The 18,616-nt window shown below is 48.8% G+C and overlaps 3 protein-coding genes across 5 annotated transcripts; 2 read left to right on the forward strand and 1 right to left on the reverse strand.

Annotated features, from left to right (window-relative positions):
• Positions 1-5,829: 5,829 nt before the first annotated feature.
• Tubb4b (tubulin beta 4B class IVb) lies at positions 5,830-8,344 on the forward strand. Its single transcript, XM_021651131.2, has 4 exons — positions 5,830-6,002; positions 6,314-6,422; positions 6,501-6,611; positions 7,138-8,344. Exons 1-4 carry the CDS (start codon positions 5,946-5,948, stop codon positions 8,196-8,198), a joined length of 1,338 nt encoding a protein of 445 aa, XP_021506806.1. The 5' UTR covers positions 5,830-5,945; the 3' UTR covers positions 8,199-8,344.
• Positions 7,817-11,658, reverse strand: Cimip2a (ciliary microtubule inner protein 2A). Of its 2 annotated transcripts, none has more exons than XM_021651130.2 (7): positions 11,568-11,658; positions 10,303-10,517; positions 9,920-10,182; positions 9,692-9,818; positions 9,168-9,262; positions 8,777-8,894; positions 7,817-8,423 (listed from the first exon to the last, which is right to left on the reverse strand). In XM_021651130.2, exons 1-7 carry the CDS (start codon positions 11,621-11,623, stop codon positions 8,335-8,337), a joined length of 963 nt encoding a protein of 320 aa, XP_021506805.1. In that variant the 5' UTR covers positions 11,624-11,658; the 3' UTR covers positions 7,817-8,334. The 2 variants fall into 2 exon arrangements, with proteins under 2 accessions (XP_021506805.1, XP_060245615.1); XM_060389632.1 differs by having other exon boundaries at positions 9,692-9,770; positions 11,568-11,623.
• A 3,591-nt stretch (positions 11,659-15,249) lies between these two features.
• On the forward strand, positions 15,250-16,978 carry Stpg3 (sperm-tail PG-rich repeat containing 3). Of its 2 annotated transcripts, none has more exons than XM_060390571.1 (6): positions 15,250-15,356; positions 15,445-15,602; positions 15,718-15,852; positions 15,941-16,041; positions 16,435-16,561; positions 16,672-16,978. In XM_060390571.1, exons 1-6 carry the CDS (start codon positions 15,250-15,252, stop codon positions 16,803-16,805), a joined length of 762 nt encoding a protein of 253 aa, XP_060246554.1. In that variant the 3' UTR covers positions 16,806-16,978. The 2 variants fall into 2 exon arrangements, with proteins under 2 accessions (XP_060246554.1, XP_021506837.1); XM_021651162.2 differs by having other exon boundaries at positions 15,941-16,029; positions 16,264-16,561.
• The last annotated feature ends 1,638 nt before the right edge of the window (positions 16,979-18,616 follow it).

Consider the following 18,616-nt stretch of genomic DNA (forward strand, 5'->3'; position numbering starts at 1 on the left):
GAATCCTCTGCAAGAGCAACAAGAACTCTTTTATCTTTTTTAAAATTTATTTATTTATTACATATAGCAGTGTTCTGCCTGTATGAATGCTTGCATGCCAGAAAAGAGCACCAGATCTCATTATAGATGGTTGTGAGCCATCATGTGGTTGCTGGGAATTGAACTCAGGACCTTTGGAAGAGCACCCAATGCTCTTAACCACTGAGCCATCTTTCCAGGCCCTCTTTTATCTTTTTAAACAATTTCTTTCTTTCTTTTTTTAAATGTACACTGGTGTTTTGGTTGCATGTATGTCTCTGTGAGGGTGTCAGGTCTCCTGGAACTGGAGTTACAGACAGGTGTGCTGCCATGTGGGTGCTGGGAATCAAACCCAGGTCCTCTGGAAGAGCAGCCAATTCTGCCATCAACTGCTGAGCCATCTCTCAACAAGAACTCTTAACAGCTGAACCATGTGCAGCCCCCCTTATATTTTCAGATTCTCTTCAATACTCCACATACATTGTGGGTCTCTCCATGGTCCATTCTGTCCTTTTAGAACATCCCAGACCCTCTTTACGCTTAGCCTCTAGTGTCACCCGGGTTCTGTGCCATTTCCTATCCTCAGCTCCAAGGCTTTCCAGGCCTAGATTTTCCTCCGTCCACCAAGAGAATTGACTGCCTGCTTGAGAGAATTGACTGAGCAGATATGAGCTCCAGCAAGGACAGAGAAAGGTCTATGCACTGCAGCCTTAGTTCACCCGTTCACTCACTCTTGCAACTGATTGCAGGGTGCTTTTCACAGCCTCCTGGCATTCTCTGATGCTCCAGAGGAGCAGAGACAAACTGTTTCCCTGGAAGACCCACTGGGGGAATCAGTGAGGCCTAGTCTACAGGGGAAGCACATTGGCACCTCTCCTTCCGGGGTGAAGGGAGGCCTTCTACAAAAGCTGACCACAGGGTCCTTTAAGGCCGCAGAGACTGTCTGCCTGCTGCTCCTGCCTGGCAGTAATGCACCCTCCCACTGGGACCATGGCCACCAGTAAACAGAGCCTTTGTTGTGCAGCCTCCAACAGCTGCAGGCTGGGGAGGGAGGGCAGGCACCCAATGTTCCCACAGCCCATTCTGCCTTGCTTCCCTACTCTTCTGGTCCCCTCTGTGTATATCCTCTCAGGCTATTGGCTCTAGGACCTCTTGTTCTATTTGATCTTCTTTCCCCGCTCGTACAGGGAAACTCTTGGTTCATGGGGAAGACCTTCAGTATCTTCCACTACCAGCTATGGGCAGCCACTGTTTTGGTGGGCTTATGCTCAAGAGCCACAGTCTTTTGCTGTGTTGTCTGTACCTATTGCCCAGCTTGGGACCTAAACATCTCAAAGAGAAGCCCTTGCATCTTGTATTAAAACTCAGAACTCATAGTCAGGCACGGTGGTGCACACCTAGCACTCTAGGAGGCAGAGCAGGCAGACTTCTGTGAGTTTGAGACCAGCCTGGTCTACAAAGTGAGTTCTTATAGACAAGGCTACACAGAAAAACCTTGTCTCAAAAAACAAAACCAAAAGCAAACCAACAAAAAAACACCTCAGAACTTGTTCCTTCGCAGATGTATGATGGTTATGAGACTCTAGTGGTAGGCAGATTTAAAGTTATGCTAACAACTACAGTTGGTTAAGATGTTGAACTATACCTAGTGTCTTTGTTTAGTTTTTTTAAGGTTAAGCCTAGGACGGGTAACTAAAGTTGCCTTTGTAAATCTACTTAAAATATGGTCCTAGATAGCATTCTGTTTTATAGGACACAGTTTAGAGTACATGATAAAGATAAACAAAGAGTAACTCAGATATGCTGGCCCTCAAGCTTGTCAGAGATCTGATGAATATGACATTTTAACATGTATAAGCTTATTGTGACAGAAAGTCCCAAAATCCTGGCAGTAGCTCCCCAAGGTCTCCGAGAAGATTTGGGCACAACGACAGATGACTTCGACTATGGATTGTGGTATGCTAACCACTTGGCAATACTGCCTCAACTGGCCCACGGCTAGGGCCCAGCCTAAACTGTGGACAAAACTGTGGACACTGGAGAGTCAATGTTTCACATTGCTAAGGGCGAGGTGAGGCCATTCTCTCGTTTCTTTCTCCACAGAAACAGTCTCATCTTCTGTGCCTAGCTGGACCACCTCTGCCCATGACGTTATGAGACCACAGGAGCCAGGGACACTGCCTAGGTGATGGACTAACTAGTCATCTCTGTCATTTTGATTGGCACATGGATTGGTATATTTATTTTGCTCATAACTTATCCTTCTCATGTCTCTGATCACCTTGACAACTATGCTAAGCTAATGGTAGCTTTGCAGCTAAATAGCAGACAATTAGATCCACTGTTAGCTCATTAATCAATTTAAGATATATCGCTAGATAAAATATATATAGCTTATGTAGGATCCAAGGATAAAAGGAGTTTAGGTTGTAAAAATACAAGTTACACATATTTGAGAGTCTTAAAAGTGTCTTAAGGTTGGTAAACATAAGTTATACATGTATGAGAGTCTAAAAATGTGTCTTAAGGTTGGTAATACAATTTATAAATATTTGAAGTTTCTAAAAAATTTTTAAGGTTGATAAACGCAAATTATAAAGGTTACAAGGTCTAAGGTGATTTAAGGTATCTTAAATAAATAACAAGGCTTAATATTTCTTCCTGTTGTTATGCTACTGTTGTATTGACTGTCCAGAGTTTTGACCTTTATCAGTAGGACTCTAATTTATTAATCTAACTCTAATACAAAAACATTCCACTATACCACTATGCCACTATTATGGTCCTAAGCTCAAGATTGTAAGCCTCCATAATGTCTATGCTTATACTAAAGTTAAGATCAAGTGAGTTTCTCTTTACTTCATAAAAGGCTTTTGCTTTTTCAGAGCTCACCTGAAAAAATACTTATGCCATTAACACATATGTATGTCTACTGCCTTTTTCTCAATGCACAGTACAACTGTGATACTAATATGTCTAAAGTTTTATCTCCTTCTTAAACCTTAAAAGTAATTCTTGTAAGCTGCAGAAAGTCCACCTAAATCTACCTCTCAGGACAACTAGACTCCAGATAAGTACAACACTTATTGCCTATCTCAAAGGGTGGGACTCCTCCCCTTTCCCTGGTTTTGGGACTTCCTTTCCTGGCTACCAGACTACTGTTTACTGCATGCAACCACTGGCTAGATTGGTGAGTTCACTCCATTTTCTCAGCATATGCACCTCTCTTGGTAGGGGAAGCTTGACCACAGAGCTCTGGCAACTTCCCACTATCTTTTGAGACGGAGGGACCCCCCCCCCCAGCCATAGCCTTAATTGTCTAGGTTTGACCCTCTATGCTGACTTTCATTTTCGGCCACACTCTCCCTTGGGCGGTACACCCCCTCTACAGGTTCCTTCCCCCCCTCACTCGCACGTGCTTGCTTGCTCACTCGCTCATGGGAAGGTCCCCTCTCTCACACGGTTCCTCTACTTCTCTGCTCCCAATGGGAGATGTCCAGATGCCCGTCCCTCCAGACAGGCTGGAGAATTTCAGGTTTCTACACCTAGTGCCACCTGGCACTAGGGCCTCTAAGTTTACATGCTTCTGTAACCAAACCTCACCTCAATGACAAGTTGAAAACAAAGCCTTCTTTAAATATTGCCAGTGACTGGGTAAATAAAGGTCTCCAGGTAGACAGAGGTTCCCATGTATAAGCCTCATCGACCCAAACCTTTCAATGTATACCTACAGGATTTTCTCTATACTCAACTTTATCTTTTGCCTATATATGTGTTTCCTATATATGTGTTTCCTGCCAGACACAGATGTTTCCTATAGCCACAACAGCGCCAAAGCAGCTACAGGTGTTCAACTCTGACCTCAGGGACTTCCAACAAGCTACAGGTGTTCAGCTCTGACCTCACAGACTTCCAACAAGCTGGACCTGCACCTTCCCTCCCAGCCATGGGTGTTCTCACAGACCTGGAAAAGCATCAAAGCAGCCTATTCTTCCTGGACTTGGCCAACATTTCAGCCTTTTGACCTCTCTACAGCACCCCCAGTGTCAGCAGGAAGTAGCCAGAAGAAAATCTACGCCCCTTGTTCACTTGTTAACAAAAGGCTGAAATGGTGTGCTTCAGGACCAGGACAAGCGGCTCCAGGTTCTCCCAGCATTCCCCAGTCCCTACCTGCTGCTGCCTTGTGTGGATGGCAATTCTCTGTTCATTTAGACCTCCTGTCAGTGTGGTCAACAGAACCTAGGCCCCTCTTCCTGAGCTACCCTTTTGGGGAAAGGACAGGACAGTCAGGTTTTGCTCAAGATTGGCACATTGATTAGGACACCAAATAAGAACAACAGGATTCTATCTTACATAAAGCAACAAAATACTGCTGCTTAGGATACAGGATTCTGCTGTTCTGATGGTTTTTCCTTGTGACATAGCTGGTACTTGGATACCACAACCAACAGGGATTACCTAACACTCTTAGTTTTGAAGGTAGTTCATAGCAAAAGCCAGACCTATAGCAACCTGTTGGCTGGACTGGGACAGACCCCACAGTGTAACATTTAAAAGATTAAAAAAAAATTTTAAAAAAAGGTACAAAGTCAGAGGTGGTAACTAAGGCCTGCAATGCTTGCATTCCAGAGACTCTGAATTAAGGCCACTTTGAATTCCAGGCTGGAAGACTCGGACTCCTAAAAGCAATGGCGCAGAGAAACTACAAACTAGACTTTGTGGGTAGAAATATATCGGGGATCAAAATACCAAGGCATTTGGGGGTGGAGGGTGCGGAAAAGCAAATACAGGAAAAGGATTGATTCGGAACTACTTGCCCTTAGCAGAGGTAGTTGATGTGGAGGGGTGGGGGGAGATTAAAATTAAGTTGAACAGAATCACCTCAAAAGATCTGTTCTTCTAGTGAACAAAAAGCTTTAGACTTGTTTCCCTGGACAATTCCTTCTGCTTAGGACAATGTCAGCACTGCCCTTTTGGGGGTAGGAGGCTTTGAACCTGACACCTCAGGGGTTAAAAAAAAAAAAAAAAAAAAACTTACAAAAATATGTAAATGTATTGTTCTCCAAGGGATCCATTACAGGACAGGGACTTTTATGTTTGTTTGTTTTTCCCTCTCATAGAGTCATAGCTAGGCATGCCCGGCCCTGTAGTCTCCTTGCAGCTCTGCGCGCACTTAGAGCTCAGGCTCCTGGGAGACCGGCTCCACGCCAGCAGGTTTCCACAACACCAAGCAAGCGCGGCAGAGGAACCCTCCCAGGAGAGAACGACCCCCGCGCCTGCCCAGTGCGTCCCGGGAGGGCCCAGCGCCACCAGCGAAGCCTATGCTGTTTCACGGCTACAATCCGCCTCTGCTTGGAAGCACGCAAGGTGCATTCCAGACCGCAATGCTTGGGGCACACTTCTCTTCCCAGTAGCAGCAGCAGCTAAACCTTCCAGGCAGGCCGAGGTCACAAGGCGCTGAAAACACACCTTCCTCTCAGGCGGAAGCTTGCTTTCCACATCTCGCCCGCGCGCTACACTGCGGCGGTTACCAGGACGCCAAATCAGCTCAGCCAATAGTGTCAGGCTCTCGGCGTGATCCCAGGAGGCAGCCAATAGGTGTGCAAATCAATCATTTGAAACACCCAATGGATTGAGCATTGCGACTCCAGGGCGGGTATTGTGATAGGGAGAACCCCAGTCAGGACTGACCAATAATGAACGTGTATCGTTAAGAAGGCGGGCCGTAGGTAGGGCGATTGACAGAAAGGTAGCCAATAAAATGAAGGAATTTCGTGGCCTCGTTCTGAAAGCCCAATCCTAGGCTGGCGAAGGCGGGCCAAGAGAGGTATATAAGTGTTTGCAGAGCGTCGGTTGTAGCACTCTGTGCGCCGGCTCCTCCCTACTTTTTTCTAGTCTGCAGCCGCTCCGCAGTCGCCGCCGCCGCCATGAGGGAGATCGTGCACCTGCAGGCTGGGCAGTGCGGCAACCAGATTGGCGCCAAGGTAGGCTGCTAGGTTTCTGCGGGACGGACGCCAGTGGGACCGCCAGCCGGGGAAGATGGCGGAAGCGGCTGGCCGCGGCGCCACTCTTTACGTCCTGGTTACCGGGGAACGCTGGGTCTACACGTAGAGCCCGTAGCGGATAGCGGTGGGGGCGAACCGTGTGCGGCCCTTAGGGACCCGTCGCCTAGGCGCTCTGGAGAGCGGGGTGGTGGTGGGGGGAAGGGCCTGCCGCACCCATCCGGGGCGGGGCTGCCTTGGAGCGCACCGGCTGCCGTGACTCAGCTAATAACGCCCGACTGACTCCCTTGCAGTTCTGGGAGGTAATCAGCGACGAGCATGGCATTGATCCCACCGGCACCTACCACGGAGATAGCGACCTCCAGCTGGAGCGCATTAACGTGTACTACAACGAGGCTACTGGTAAGGGCCCTCTACCCCGTCCATCCTCCTGATCACCCCTCTGGTTTGACTACACTTGACGGCCCCCTGTCCCACCAGGTGGTAAATATGTGCCTCGCGCCGTGCTCGTGGACTTGGAGCCCGGCACCATGGACTCCGTGCGCTCCGGGCCCTTTGGGCAGATCTTCAGACCTGATAACTTCGTCTTCGGTGAGTGCGGTGTGGGTGGAGCTTGCTGCCCCTTAGGCTCAAAGGTCAAGGAGCTGACTTAAAGTTTCTACTTACTAGCTGCCCAACTGTACACCTTCCTGCCGTCTGAGTCACTCAGTCCCTTGGCTGAAAGCAGTTGGTGGTAGAGAATGAGATCAAACCCTGACCTGAAGCAAGGGCTCCTGTGCTGTCCTTGAATATTGGCAGGAATATTGCCTTATTTACCAGCTTAGTTCTGTGTCCTGTCCATCCATGTCCGCCCTCTAACCACTTAGGGTTTATGTATCCCTGGCTGTACTGTAACTCACTATAGACCAGGCTGGTCTCAGATTCACCTGCTGCCCGCTTCTGCTTCCCAAGGGCTGGGATTAAAGGCATGGGCTACCATGCCCAGCCCTTGCACCTCCCCTCTTTTTTTAACATGGCAAGTTACTCTGGTACCACTTCAGGGGTCTTTTAAGTGTCATGTGTCATTTGGCCCCTTGGGCACATTACCTAGTTAGTGACCAGCTGTTTTCTCTTGCAGGTCAGAGTGGGGCTGGGAACAACTGGGCCAAGGGGCACTACACAGAAGGTGCAGAGCTGGTTGACTCGGTGTTGGACGTTGTGAGAAAGGAAGCTGAGAGCTGTGACTGCCTGCAGGGCTTCCAGCTGACCCACTCCCTGGGTGGGGGGACTGGGTCTGGGATGGGTACCCTCCTTATCAGCAAGATCCGGGAGGAGTACCCAGACAGAATCATGAACACCTTCAGTGTGGTACCTTCCCCCAAGGTGTCGGACACAGTGGTTGAGCCCTACAATGCCACCCTTTCAGTACATCAGCTTGTTGAAAACACAGATGAGACCTATTGTATTGATAACGAAGCACTCTATGACATCTGTTTCAGAACCTTAAAGCTGACCACACCCACTTATGGTGACCTAAACCATCTAGTGTCCGCCACCATGAGTGGGGTAACCACTTGCCTGAGATTCCCTGGCCAGCTAAATGCTGACCTGAGGAAGCTGGCTGTAAATATGGTGCCCTTCCCTCGCCTGCACTTCTTCATGCCTGGCTTTGCCCCCTTGACCAGCCGGGGCAGCCAGCAATATCGTGCCCTGACAGTTCCTGAGCTCACCCAGCAGATGTTTGATGCCAAGAACATGATGGCTGCCTGTGATCCCCGCCATGGGCGCTACTTGACAGTGGCTGCCGTGTTCAGGGGCCGCATGTCTATGAAGGAGGTGGACGAACAGATGCTTAACGTCCAAAACAAGAACAGCAGCTACTTTGTTGAGTGGATCCCCAACAATGTAAAAACAGCTGTCTGTGACATTCCACCTCGGGGCCTAAAAATGTCCGCCACCTTCATCGGCAACAGCACTGCTATTCAGGAGCTGTTCAAACGCATCTCAGAGCAATTCACAGCCATGTTCCGACGCAAGGCCTTCCTGCACTGGTACACGGGTGAGGGCATGGATGAGATGGAGTTCACCGAGGCTGAGAGCAACATGAACGACCTCGTGTCTGAATACCAGCAGTACCAGGATGCTACAGCTGAGGAGGAGGGAGAGTTTGAGGAGGAGGCTGAGGAGGAGGTGGCCTAGAGCTGTCTTAGCCACTAAAGCATGGGAGCAGTGTGAACTCTTTATTCATTCACAGCCTGTCTGCTAGCCATGTCCACTGTGCATTTGCTGTCCCGTGTGCCGACATCACTTGTACAGATATCACCATTAAAGCAATTCATAGTGTGTGGCTTCGCCTCTCCTGTTCCTTCTGATAGGCTTTTCGGGTGCTGTTACCAAATGTCAGTGCGTAGTTGTCCTGCATGGCTGCAAAGGAGAACGGATTAAGCTGAGTTCCTGTTATTAGCACACTAGAAGAGGTCAGTGCAGGCTGTGAACAGAGCAGCTTCTCTAGGATCTTACGATTACCTCTTCAAATAAGCGCAGTGGAGTGACTTTGCTGGTTTTGTAACGTTTAACAGGAATGACTAGTGAGCCCCATACTGACTGTAGTTAATCCAAGTCCAAACTGGGACTCTGGCCAGTGGGCCAAACGGCTGGTTATCAAGCAAGTGTGGCAGATAAAGTAGAGTACCCCAGCCATTTGGTCCTGTTTGATGTGTAGTATAAACTTGTCCTTTTGTAGTGTATGTGGGGTTCTGGCAGGGAATAATACTCACATGGAATGAAGCCCATGTAGAAAGGAATCAGGCCTTGGCTTCTGTAGATGGTGGTATTTGGCCAGTGGGTTCTGGGCAGCCTCTCACCCAGAGCACAGACTGGGTTTCTGAACAGGAACTGGAAAAATAATGTGCTGATAAGTGCTGTCTTCCCCACATTGATGACCAAGATCTTGCCTCTGGATGTACTCTTACCTGGCTCAACACCTAACCCCCTTACTAGGGTATAGAATAAAAACCTTATGATGTAAACAGGCTCCAACCCTCAGCAAGCTCACCTTAAGAAGGAACCCTGGGAATGGATGCTTACAGGTGGGAGTGGAAGCAGGACTGCAGGGAGGGCTGACCTAGCTGAGGCATCTGGAAGCAGGCTAGGACCATGTTTTCCTACCTGGTTCTTGTCAAACTCATCCATAGCTTGTGTGACTCCATCACGGTAATTCATTCCCATCACCCAGGCAAACCGGGGGACAAAGCCTGCATATCCTGGATAGGATGTTAGGGTTAGGGCACACTCCCAGGTGTATGCTGAGTGCCTTTATCTCAACATTCCCCTCTGGAGCCCATTACATCTTTAAAGGTTGAGCTGGGCAGTTGTGGTGCACACCTTTTATTCAGTGGATCTCTTGAGTTCAAGGCCAGCCTGGTCTACAGAGGGAATTCTAGGACAGCCAGGGTTACACATAGAAACCCTGTCTTGGAAAACCAAAGCAAGAACAAAAACATCCCCTGCCTTTTGGGACCAAAGTTAACTCCTCTTGGAAGCAGCTGGCCTGGCTCAAGGAAAAAAAGTATTAAGCATGAGAAGCCAGCCCATTCTCAGGATAGGAAGGGGCCAAGGTAGCAAACCCTCAATCACCCTTACTATCTTGTCTGGACCCTTCTGAAGAACAGCTCAAGCGTTCAATACTTAACCTGAGATGGCCTTGCGTTGGATTAGGTTGGGGTGGTCTAGCTGGGGCAGTCGCTGGAATCTGCCCACATCTAGTGTCTCCTGTTGGGGATGTGGTGGCAGGTACTCATCCCTCCTGTAGTGGTATAGCTTTAACAGGGAAGTGCAAATTACTATACAGCTTCCACCCTGTGAGGGGTTGAGTGGTTGGGGAGGCAACAAAAGACCCAGGCCAGCGTGTCTCTAGTTACCTGGCAACTCTCTGGGGTCTCCTGAAGAGGTGCTGCATTCTTCCAGGCCTCTTCTCCATATGCCAGCAGTAGACCTGGATGTCCCAGCTCTCTAGCTTCCGCCTTTCTGCCTGGCGGGCATGGTGGGTAGGGAGGATAAGGCATGAAACCTGCAGACAGTGGAACCTGTCTGGATATGTTCTCTACCTCTGGCAGCCCCTGAGTGTCTGCCTCCTGGCGTGGGATCTGGCCCAGGATCTCAAAATTCTTGTAGGGTTTCAGACCTGTACAAACAGGACAGCCATTGAGCCATGTAGGAATGAAGGTGGAGCCCCAATGGAGGCAGGGCTGGGTCCCACCTCCAGCCCTTCAGGTTCAGGTCCCTCCCTGGACCTGAAGCTCACTGGTATGGTGTGGGATGTAAGGTTCTGTCTGGTCCCTGCAGGGAATCCATGGTGGCTTGGGTTTGCTGAAGTCCTCGATGAACTTGGGCTTGGACATAGGTGACAGAACAGAGCAGGGGCTCTTCTGTACGCTGGGATCTGTGAGTAGCTGTGCAGTGGTTCGGCCATAAGTATTTCCCACCTGGTAGCGCAGTTGAGGATAGAAACCAGCATAGCTGTGGAAAAAAGCAGGGAGAAGCCACTTCTGCCTGTTAATTAACAGCCATTGAAGCATGGCCTCTGCTCACCTGATTTCTGGGACTCTGAGGACTCAGGGTTAGCATATGCCCAATCTGACATGCCAGGTCTTTACTCTCATTACTGCCATTGGGTTGTTCTCCACAGTGGATCCATACACCCAGCAGCTCTCTCATTTTGTGTGCATAGGTGTCTTGCCTGCACATATGTTTGTATACCACATGTGCATCTAGTGCATGTCACACGAGGCTGATGGATTCCCTGGAACTGGAGTTATAGATAGTTGTGAAGCTACCATATGAATGCTGGGAACCGAACCTGTGTTCTCTTGAAGACCAGCAAGTGCTCTTAATCGATGAACCGTCTGTAAAGGCCAGCACCCAATCATTCTCAACACTTTCCATCCCTTACCCCATCGACACCTCCAAAAGTGACCAATTTTAAAAGGAAGCATAGGTTCCTCAGTTTTTCACCTGTCTTATGTGCTCCTATGTTTCACTTGGGTCTGTTGGGTACTCACACAAACTCTTTGGAGTTTTATTTTATTACTTATTTTGCAGTGCTGGAGATCAGACCTAGGACTTTGCCTATTCGTGTTAGGCAAGAATTCTGCCTCTAAGCAACATCTTGTCTTTTTTTTTTTTTTTTTTTTAAACTGGCCTACACTTATCCCATCTCTAAGCCATCTCTTCCTATGGAGAGAAAGTCCACCATTTGTTTATTCAGGCTCTGCCAGCTGTTTGGATGCCATAGTTTTTGCCTTTGACTAGTACTAGCTACCTAGTACTGTATTCAGGTTGAGACCACAGGGAAGAGCAAGGCCTAGCCCTCCTCTACAGTTCCACCTCAGGGATCTCCTGTCCCAGAGCTCTTCAACCCTTCTCTCTATTCTACTCCTTGGTAAACCTGGCTTTGGGCCTCCTCAGCATTGGTCCTCAGCCTCTTGGAGTCCAGGTTGAGCCCAGCCCTACTGCCCATCCCTCTTTCCTGACCCCAACCTCTCTTTCTGTAGAGCTCCCAGCTCTTACCCAGGGATGTAGTGGGGTTCTGGAGTGAAGAGGTTGTGTTTCTGAGTAGCTGTCATTTGCTTTGACTCTGTCCTTGCTGGTTCACCTTGCTTCTCTGAGAAGAGACCTGTTGCCTGGTAACCATTGTGAAGGGGCCAGCATTATGGACCCAGCCATCTGTTGACCCTGCGAGTGTTCCCAATCACACAGCATCTCTGGTTCAAAGACCAGCTAGGTAGGTGTCTTGAGCAAGATTGGGGAGGGGGATTCCTCAAAGGAAGCTCCACTTACCCAGAGCTTAGGATCCCGGAATGAAAAGGGGTTGGACTCTCACTGCCCCCAGAGATCAAGACCCAGCTGAAAAGCAGACTCTTTACCCTGGTCCTTTCTCCACTGATGAATTCAGTACTGAGTCAGGTTTCCCAGATGGACAGCTGTGTGGACTCTTGTTCCCCTGTAGTGAGACATTATTTTCTACACTTAACAAATCCTCATGTGTAGAAAAACTTTGGGGGCTGGAGCGATGAGTCAGCAGTTAAGAGCACTGGCTACACTTTCAGAGGACTCAGGTTCAAATCCCAGCACCCACATGGCAGCTTACACCTGTCTGTAGCTCCAGTTCCATGGTATCTGACACCCTCACACAGACATGCATACAGGCAAGACACATTAATGACCATAAAATAAAAATAAAAAAAAAAACTTTCTTTGATGCTGGTGGGATGGTTAAGAGGTAAAGAATGCCTGTCATGAAGTTTGATGGCCCGAGTTCAGTTCCAGGAACTCACCAAGTGAAAGGAAAGAACCTACTGAAAGTTGTCCTTTGACTTACACTAAAATACTCTAGTAAATAAAAATCCTTCTTTTTGCATGTATGTGCAGATGTGTGCAGAGCCCAGTGTTCATGTTCTAGTATCCCCCTAGAACACTGTCAACACTGTTTTCTAAGGCAGGTTTTCATTGGTATATCCACTGAACCATCTGGATGGCCCAAGCATGCCACCAAGGCAAGCTTTTTATATGTGTGCTGGTGATTCAAACTAAAGTCCCCATACTTGCACAGAACGCACAACTAAGCTATTGCCCTAGTTTATGGATAGAACTTTATAACCATAAAAGTGAATAAAACATAAAGGGGAAAAAGCAGGTTCTGTTCCATGTCAAATAAGCATAAGTAATAAAGGAAGGCAAACTAAACTTTGTAGCAGCTGCTATGGACAGATAATTCTGCATAAAAAATTCATGAAGGGCTAGAGAGATGGCTGAGGTTAAGACCACTTGCTGCTCTTCCAAAGTACCCTCGTTTGACTTCTAGCACTCACAACAGGCATCTCACAACTACCTGTAACTCTAGCTCCAAAGGAATCCAGCACCCCTGACCTCTGGCAGCATCTCTCAAGTGCACAAACATGCTAAAAATATACTAAAGATAAAATACTAAAGATAAAAACTAAGCTTGGAGCTAGGCTTGGTGTCCCATGCCTTTGATCCCAGCACTTAGGGAGGCAGAGGCAGGCAGATTGCTGTGAGTTCAAGGCCAGCCTAGTCTACAAAGCAAGTCCAGGATAGCCAAGGCTACACAGAAAAACCCTGTCTCAAAAACAAAAATAAAAACAAAACCCTTGGACATCATGGAAAATGCCATTTATCCTAGCACTTGGGAGGCAGAGGCAATCTGATCTCTGAATTGAGCCAGTCTGGTCTACTAAGTGAGTTCCAGGACAGTCAAAACTACACAGAGAAACCCTGTCTTGAAATACCAAAAATAAATAATAAATAAATTGGTTGTTATTTTTAAGAGTCTTATTAAAATAACTTTTAAAAAATCCTATGAAATATTAAAAATTAACCCTCCAATATTAAAATGCAAATATAAGGCCGGGCTAGGTAGCCCATGCTGTAATCCCAGCAGTCAAGGAGGCAGAGGCAGGCAGTGAGTTTGAAGCCAGCCTGGTCTACAAAGCAAGTCCAGGATAGCCAAGGCTACACAGAGAAACCCTGTCTCCAAAAAAAAAAAACAAAAAAAAAAAACTAATATAAACACAAGTGTTTGAAAAGAAAACAAACCCACAGCTTCTAAAGAAGACACTGCGTCCCCCACCCTAAAGGAGTGCTCTGAAACTAACAGCCATATGTGGTGGCTGTGGAGTTAGAGAGGTGTCCGAGCAACTAAGAGCACTTGTTGATCTTGTAGAAGCTCAAGGTTTAGTTATCAGCATCCACATGGTAGTTCATAACCATATGCAACTCCACTTTGCAGAGATCTGATGCCTCTTCAGATCTTCACATCACCAGGCTTGCATGCAGTACACATACACACATCCATAGTAAATAATTCTTGAAGCAAGGAAAGATAGATGTGTGACACCATCACAACTGTATGTTGTTTTTTTTCTTTCTTATTATGTAACCCAAGCTGGCCTTGAACCTATAGTGATCCTCCTGCTTCAGCCTCCCAAGTACTGCGATTACAGGTGTAGGCCACCAGCTTCAGAGCAGTATGAGTGTGTATGCTAGAGGCCAGGGTTGATGTTGCGTATCTTCCTCAATCTTAGTTTTTTGAGCTATGGTTTGTCTCACAGAATTTGGAGCTTGCCTGGCTGGACACAGAACTCCAGGGATCCTCCCATCTCCATCTCCCCAGTGATGGGGTTGTAGAAGCATACACCTAAATTTTATTGCTCCTGGATACCAACTCAGGTTCTCATGCTCACACTGCAGGCACTTATTGTGCCATTTCCATCCCATAGCAATATTTGTCACAGGGAAGAACTGGAGTCACATAAATGGCAGCAAATGTTTCTTCAGAAGCCTACATACCAGGTACCTTAACACCATCAATTACACTCTGAAAGGCACAATGCAGGAGGAGGTCCCCGGCAGCCTGTGATTTCTTTGTCCAAATCAAACTTGTTTCATCATGTCTCCATCTATCCAGAGAAGTGTCAGTCAGGGCCAGTGCTAAAGGGAGAGAGCCAGAAAGGAAGAGACCCAGTCGTCATGGTAGAAGAGGGCTGGAAGGAGCAGGTTTGGGCCAAGGTCAGGCCTAGAGCAGCCGGAACAGCCAGTTAAAAGGCCACTCTGCAAGGAAGGGTCTTAGTGCCCAGATGGGTTCTTGTTTCCTCAGGCTCAGGACTCCTTTGTATATCGTCTAGGCACACCCAGTTCATCTAATACATCATGTCCTTCTAGGCTCTGCCTACAGGCAGAGGTATTAGACAAGCTCTTAGAACTACCCCTGCCTGGACTGGCCGGACTTAGTAGCCAGGCCTGAGTTGCTTTGCTTTGTTTCTCCACGATGGGGTTAGCTGCAGGAGCAGCTGGTCTTCCTCTTTTTTCTCAACTGTCTTTCTCCTTACACCCTTTTAGTTGGCTGTCACATTCCTAGCCACACTGCAGGACTTGACATGTGCTCACATGCCCATTCACCTAGTGTGGGGTCCCAGACTTCCCAGAAGTACTGTTAGAGTGGACCCAAGCCCCCAGGAAAGGGAAAGACAGGTTAGAGCCTGTCTTGATCAAGGCTGACCTGGGTGGCGGTCTGGTCTCAGCAGGTAGGGAGAGGGGCACTGGGAGAGCCTCTCCTGATCCAGACAATGTTCCTTTCCTAGGGAGCTCCCAGCAACAGAAGGGAGGGGCATGACCCGACAATGAGGTCACAGAGCCCAGCAGTGCCCTCTGGCCAGGGAGCCGGAGACCCAGAATGAATTTTGATCAGAAGGCTGTGAAATTCCTGGCAAATTTTTACATCAATGGGGGCAAACACTGGACCCGGGGACCCCTAAGTCAGAAACTTCTTCATCCCACCCAGTAATTTGAGAGGATGGTGGACAGGTGGAGACAACCAAGTGGGAAGACCACTGGAATAGGTCGACAGTGGCTGTTGGCTTCTTTGCAGGCCCAAGGCTGCTGTGCTGTGGTGGGACCAGGAGCTGGAGGCAGCCTGGGATGAAATGTGGCCCCCAAAGAAGAAGAGGGCCCCAAGTGGCTTCAGGTTAAGAATGGGCACTCCCAAAGAGTCCACATCTATCTGCACAGGGACCCTGAGAGAGCTGTGTGAGTGAGGGTTTTGCCTACCTCATTCCCACCCCAGGCCAGTATGGGGGTGGGGGGAAAAGGTGAAAGCAGCTTTCTGGGACGAAATGGGTCTAGAGCTTGCTTTTTGCACCAGTGGTAGAGCGACGTCCTCCAATCTTGACCGACTTGGATATCCCTGGCCCCACCAAATATGAGGTGCCCAGTGCGTCTCTGCGAGAGTCCTCTCCACACCCCCATTTCACCATCGGTTGCAAGTACTCTGGTCGAGGTGCATGTCCTCATAATCCTGCCTATACCTGGGAAATGGGGAACTCCTGCCCTGAAAACCTTCCCACCGACTATCCACCCCACTGCAGAGGGTGGTGGCCGCAGGGCATGGCAGACCATGTGGCTCCAAAGTGAAACCCCCTTCATACAGAAGACCGACTTCAACAGAGAACGAAAGGTAGGGTCCACTGTGTGTGGAGGAAGTGTGGCAGAAGATGATTAGGAGCCCATCTTAAGGAAGGTGTGGGTGTTGCTGGTAAGGAAAGGAGGTAGCTTGTGGGAGGGGCCTGAGGGAGGAACTACGTGGCTGGGTTTGGTGTTGACAGGGGAAGCGGGGAGTGCGGGTAGGGAGGGGAGGCTCGAAGGCACAAAAACTGGGCAAGGAGATTGCAGCGTTCTTGACTCCTCACAGTGGCCATCGCCTGCGGAGTACAAGCCGCTGAGCCAGCCTGCCATCCCAGCCTTCAGCTTTGGAGGCCGCCATCGCTCTGATGTCAAGATACCCCAGAGTCATTTTCGCCCAGGGATGCTCCGAGCTCGAGGTCCTTGTACCTATACCCCACTCTTGGCCGACGACGCACAGCCCTCTGGCGAGAAGCGACCCAGCCCCAACACCTATGACACCCTTCCTGGGCGCCGTCTGCAGAGCACACGTTCGCCTGCTTTCTCCATGAGCCGCTCCCCTGTATTTGCCTCCTGGATCAGCTCCTGTAAGGGAGGACTAGGAAAAGAGGCTTGGCCTGCCTGAGGGTGGAGTGGGGCTTGGGCTGCATGGGGGAATACAGGGATGAGGGCTAGGGTCAGCTCACTCTCTCTGCAGCCCAAACCCCAGGTCCAGCTGCCTACTACGTGAACGACGGCTACAACTCATGCTTCCCATCTCCACCTGGGGTACTCATCCAAGGAGTACGCAGACCCAAGCGCCATGACACAGGCCCCTTCAGCACTCTCTAGGCCCAGCCAGTATCTATTGTAAAGCTGACCTCTCTTGAGGCTTTCCTAGGCTTCCTTTGTCTTAAGTCTTCAGCTTAACCTGGCCTTCTGACCCTCTAGACTCCTCACCCACTCTTCTGGCGTAGGCTGTGCAACAAGAAGAGTCTTCCCAGAGTCTTCCTCCCCTACTCCCCACTATGCTTAGATACAAATGATTCTTCAGAACTGTGGTCTCTGGTGTGCCTAGTTGTCCATGCTTTGCTCAATGGGCTGTCTTGAATATGTGGCTTCTTGCTTCCCTGGTATTTCTGGCTTTCTCTGTTCCTATATGGTATGTTTCAAGACTGAAATGTCAGCCTGGGAACTAAGCCTAAGCTTTCTGACCTAGGATAGAATAGGAAAAGGACCCTGTGGCAATATGGGACGACCTGATCCAGTCATGTTACCCAAGGTCCAGCATCTACATGAGGGGTCAGGGCTGCTTGCTGAGCTGAGGAACTATTGGGATGGGGTGGAAGGCTAGAACGTGGGGAGTTGCCATCTTCACACAGGCACAGCCTGCCTAGCCCACTAGGCAGGACCCAGAGAATCATCTCACCAGACACTAGACCTAGACCTACTGTTAGGAAACGTGCGCCTGTGCACCCGTGGAGGTTACACGGGGGTTCACAAATAACACCACGAGATCGGTTCCACGTGGGAGGTTTATTAGGGGAAGGGGGGGTTGCAGAGAGAGAGAGAAAGAGAGAGAGAGAGGAGGAGAGAAAGAGAGAGAGTAAGGAAGAGGAGAGGGGGAGGGCTCCAGTTCTCTTATAGGGTGACCCAGGGCATGTGCAGGTAATTCCAGGTGGTCAGCAGGTGGTCTGGGTGTCTTCACAAATGCCTGATAACTGTCAGGTCCCTTGGGGCTGCCTGTAGAAGTGCTTGCTTACTGATCCCAACACCTACTTCCCTAGAGCCTTGACCTGAACATTCAACTGGGTTTGGTAACTTGTATTCTGAAAACCCAGGCACAAAGCCTTCGGGCTCTGCCCAAAGCAGTAGGCTGATTGTAGGTCAGTAGCATGCTGACCTGCCTTCCTACTTAGGAGCCCCCTTTAGGAGCCTCAACTTGTAGCTAGTGATAGCAATTTCTCCAGGGCCCTCTTCATACTTTCTTCCTCACCCAGGCAAAGAGCTCACTTAGAACTTAAAAAAAAAAAAATATGTCTATGGTGTTTTGCTTGCTTGTAGGGTATGTGCCTTTGGAACTGATAGTACAGATGACTGTGAGCTGCCATGTAGGTGCTGGGACTGAACCCAGGTCCCTTACCAAAGCTGCAAGTGCTGAGCCATCTCTCCAGCTCTCAGAGCTGACTTTTCTTTCTTCTCCTCTTCTAGCAGACAGGCTCTCACTTATGTAGCTATGGCTGTCTTAGAAGTTACTATGTAAACCATGCTATTCTTGAACTCACAGGGAATTCACCTGCTTCTACTTCCTAAGTGCTAGGATTAAAGATGTGTGATTATTGCCAAGTGTGGCAGCACAAGCCTTTAATTCCAGCAGTCGGATGGCAGAAGCAGGGGATCTGAGTTTGAGGCAACCTGGTCTAAATAGTGACCCAGTCTCAATGGAAAAAAAAAAAGGTGTACCACTAAACCCAAACCAGAACTCACTTAAAAAGTGATTTCATTTTATCTTATGACTGTTTTGTCTGCATGTATGTCTGTATATCACATGTATGCCTGGTGCTTATACAGGTTAGACACCCCCTGGAAATGGAGTTATGGGTAGTTATGAACCACCATGTGAGTGCTGGGGAACCATTTGTGTGTGTGTGTGTGTGTGTGTG

The sequence above is a fragment of the Meriones unguiculatus genome, chromosome 8 (assembly GCF_030254825.1).
Source record: "Meriones unguiculatus strain TT.TT164.6M chromosome 8, Bangor_MerUng_6.1, whole genome shotgun sequence".
In the NCBI taxonomy this organism is placed as follows: domain Eukaryota; kingdom Metazoa; phylum Chordata; class Mammalia; order Rodentia; family Muridae; genus Meriones; species Meriones unguiculatus.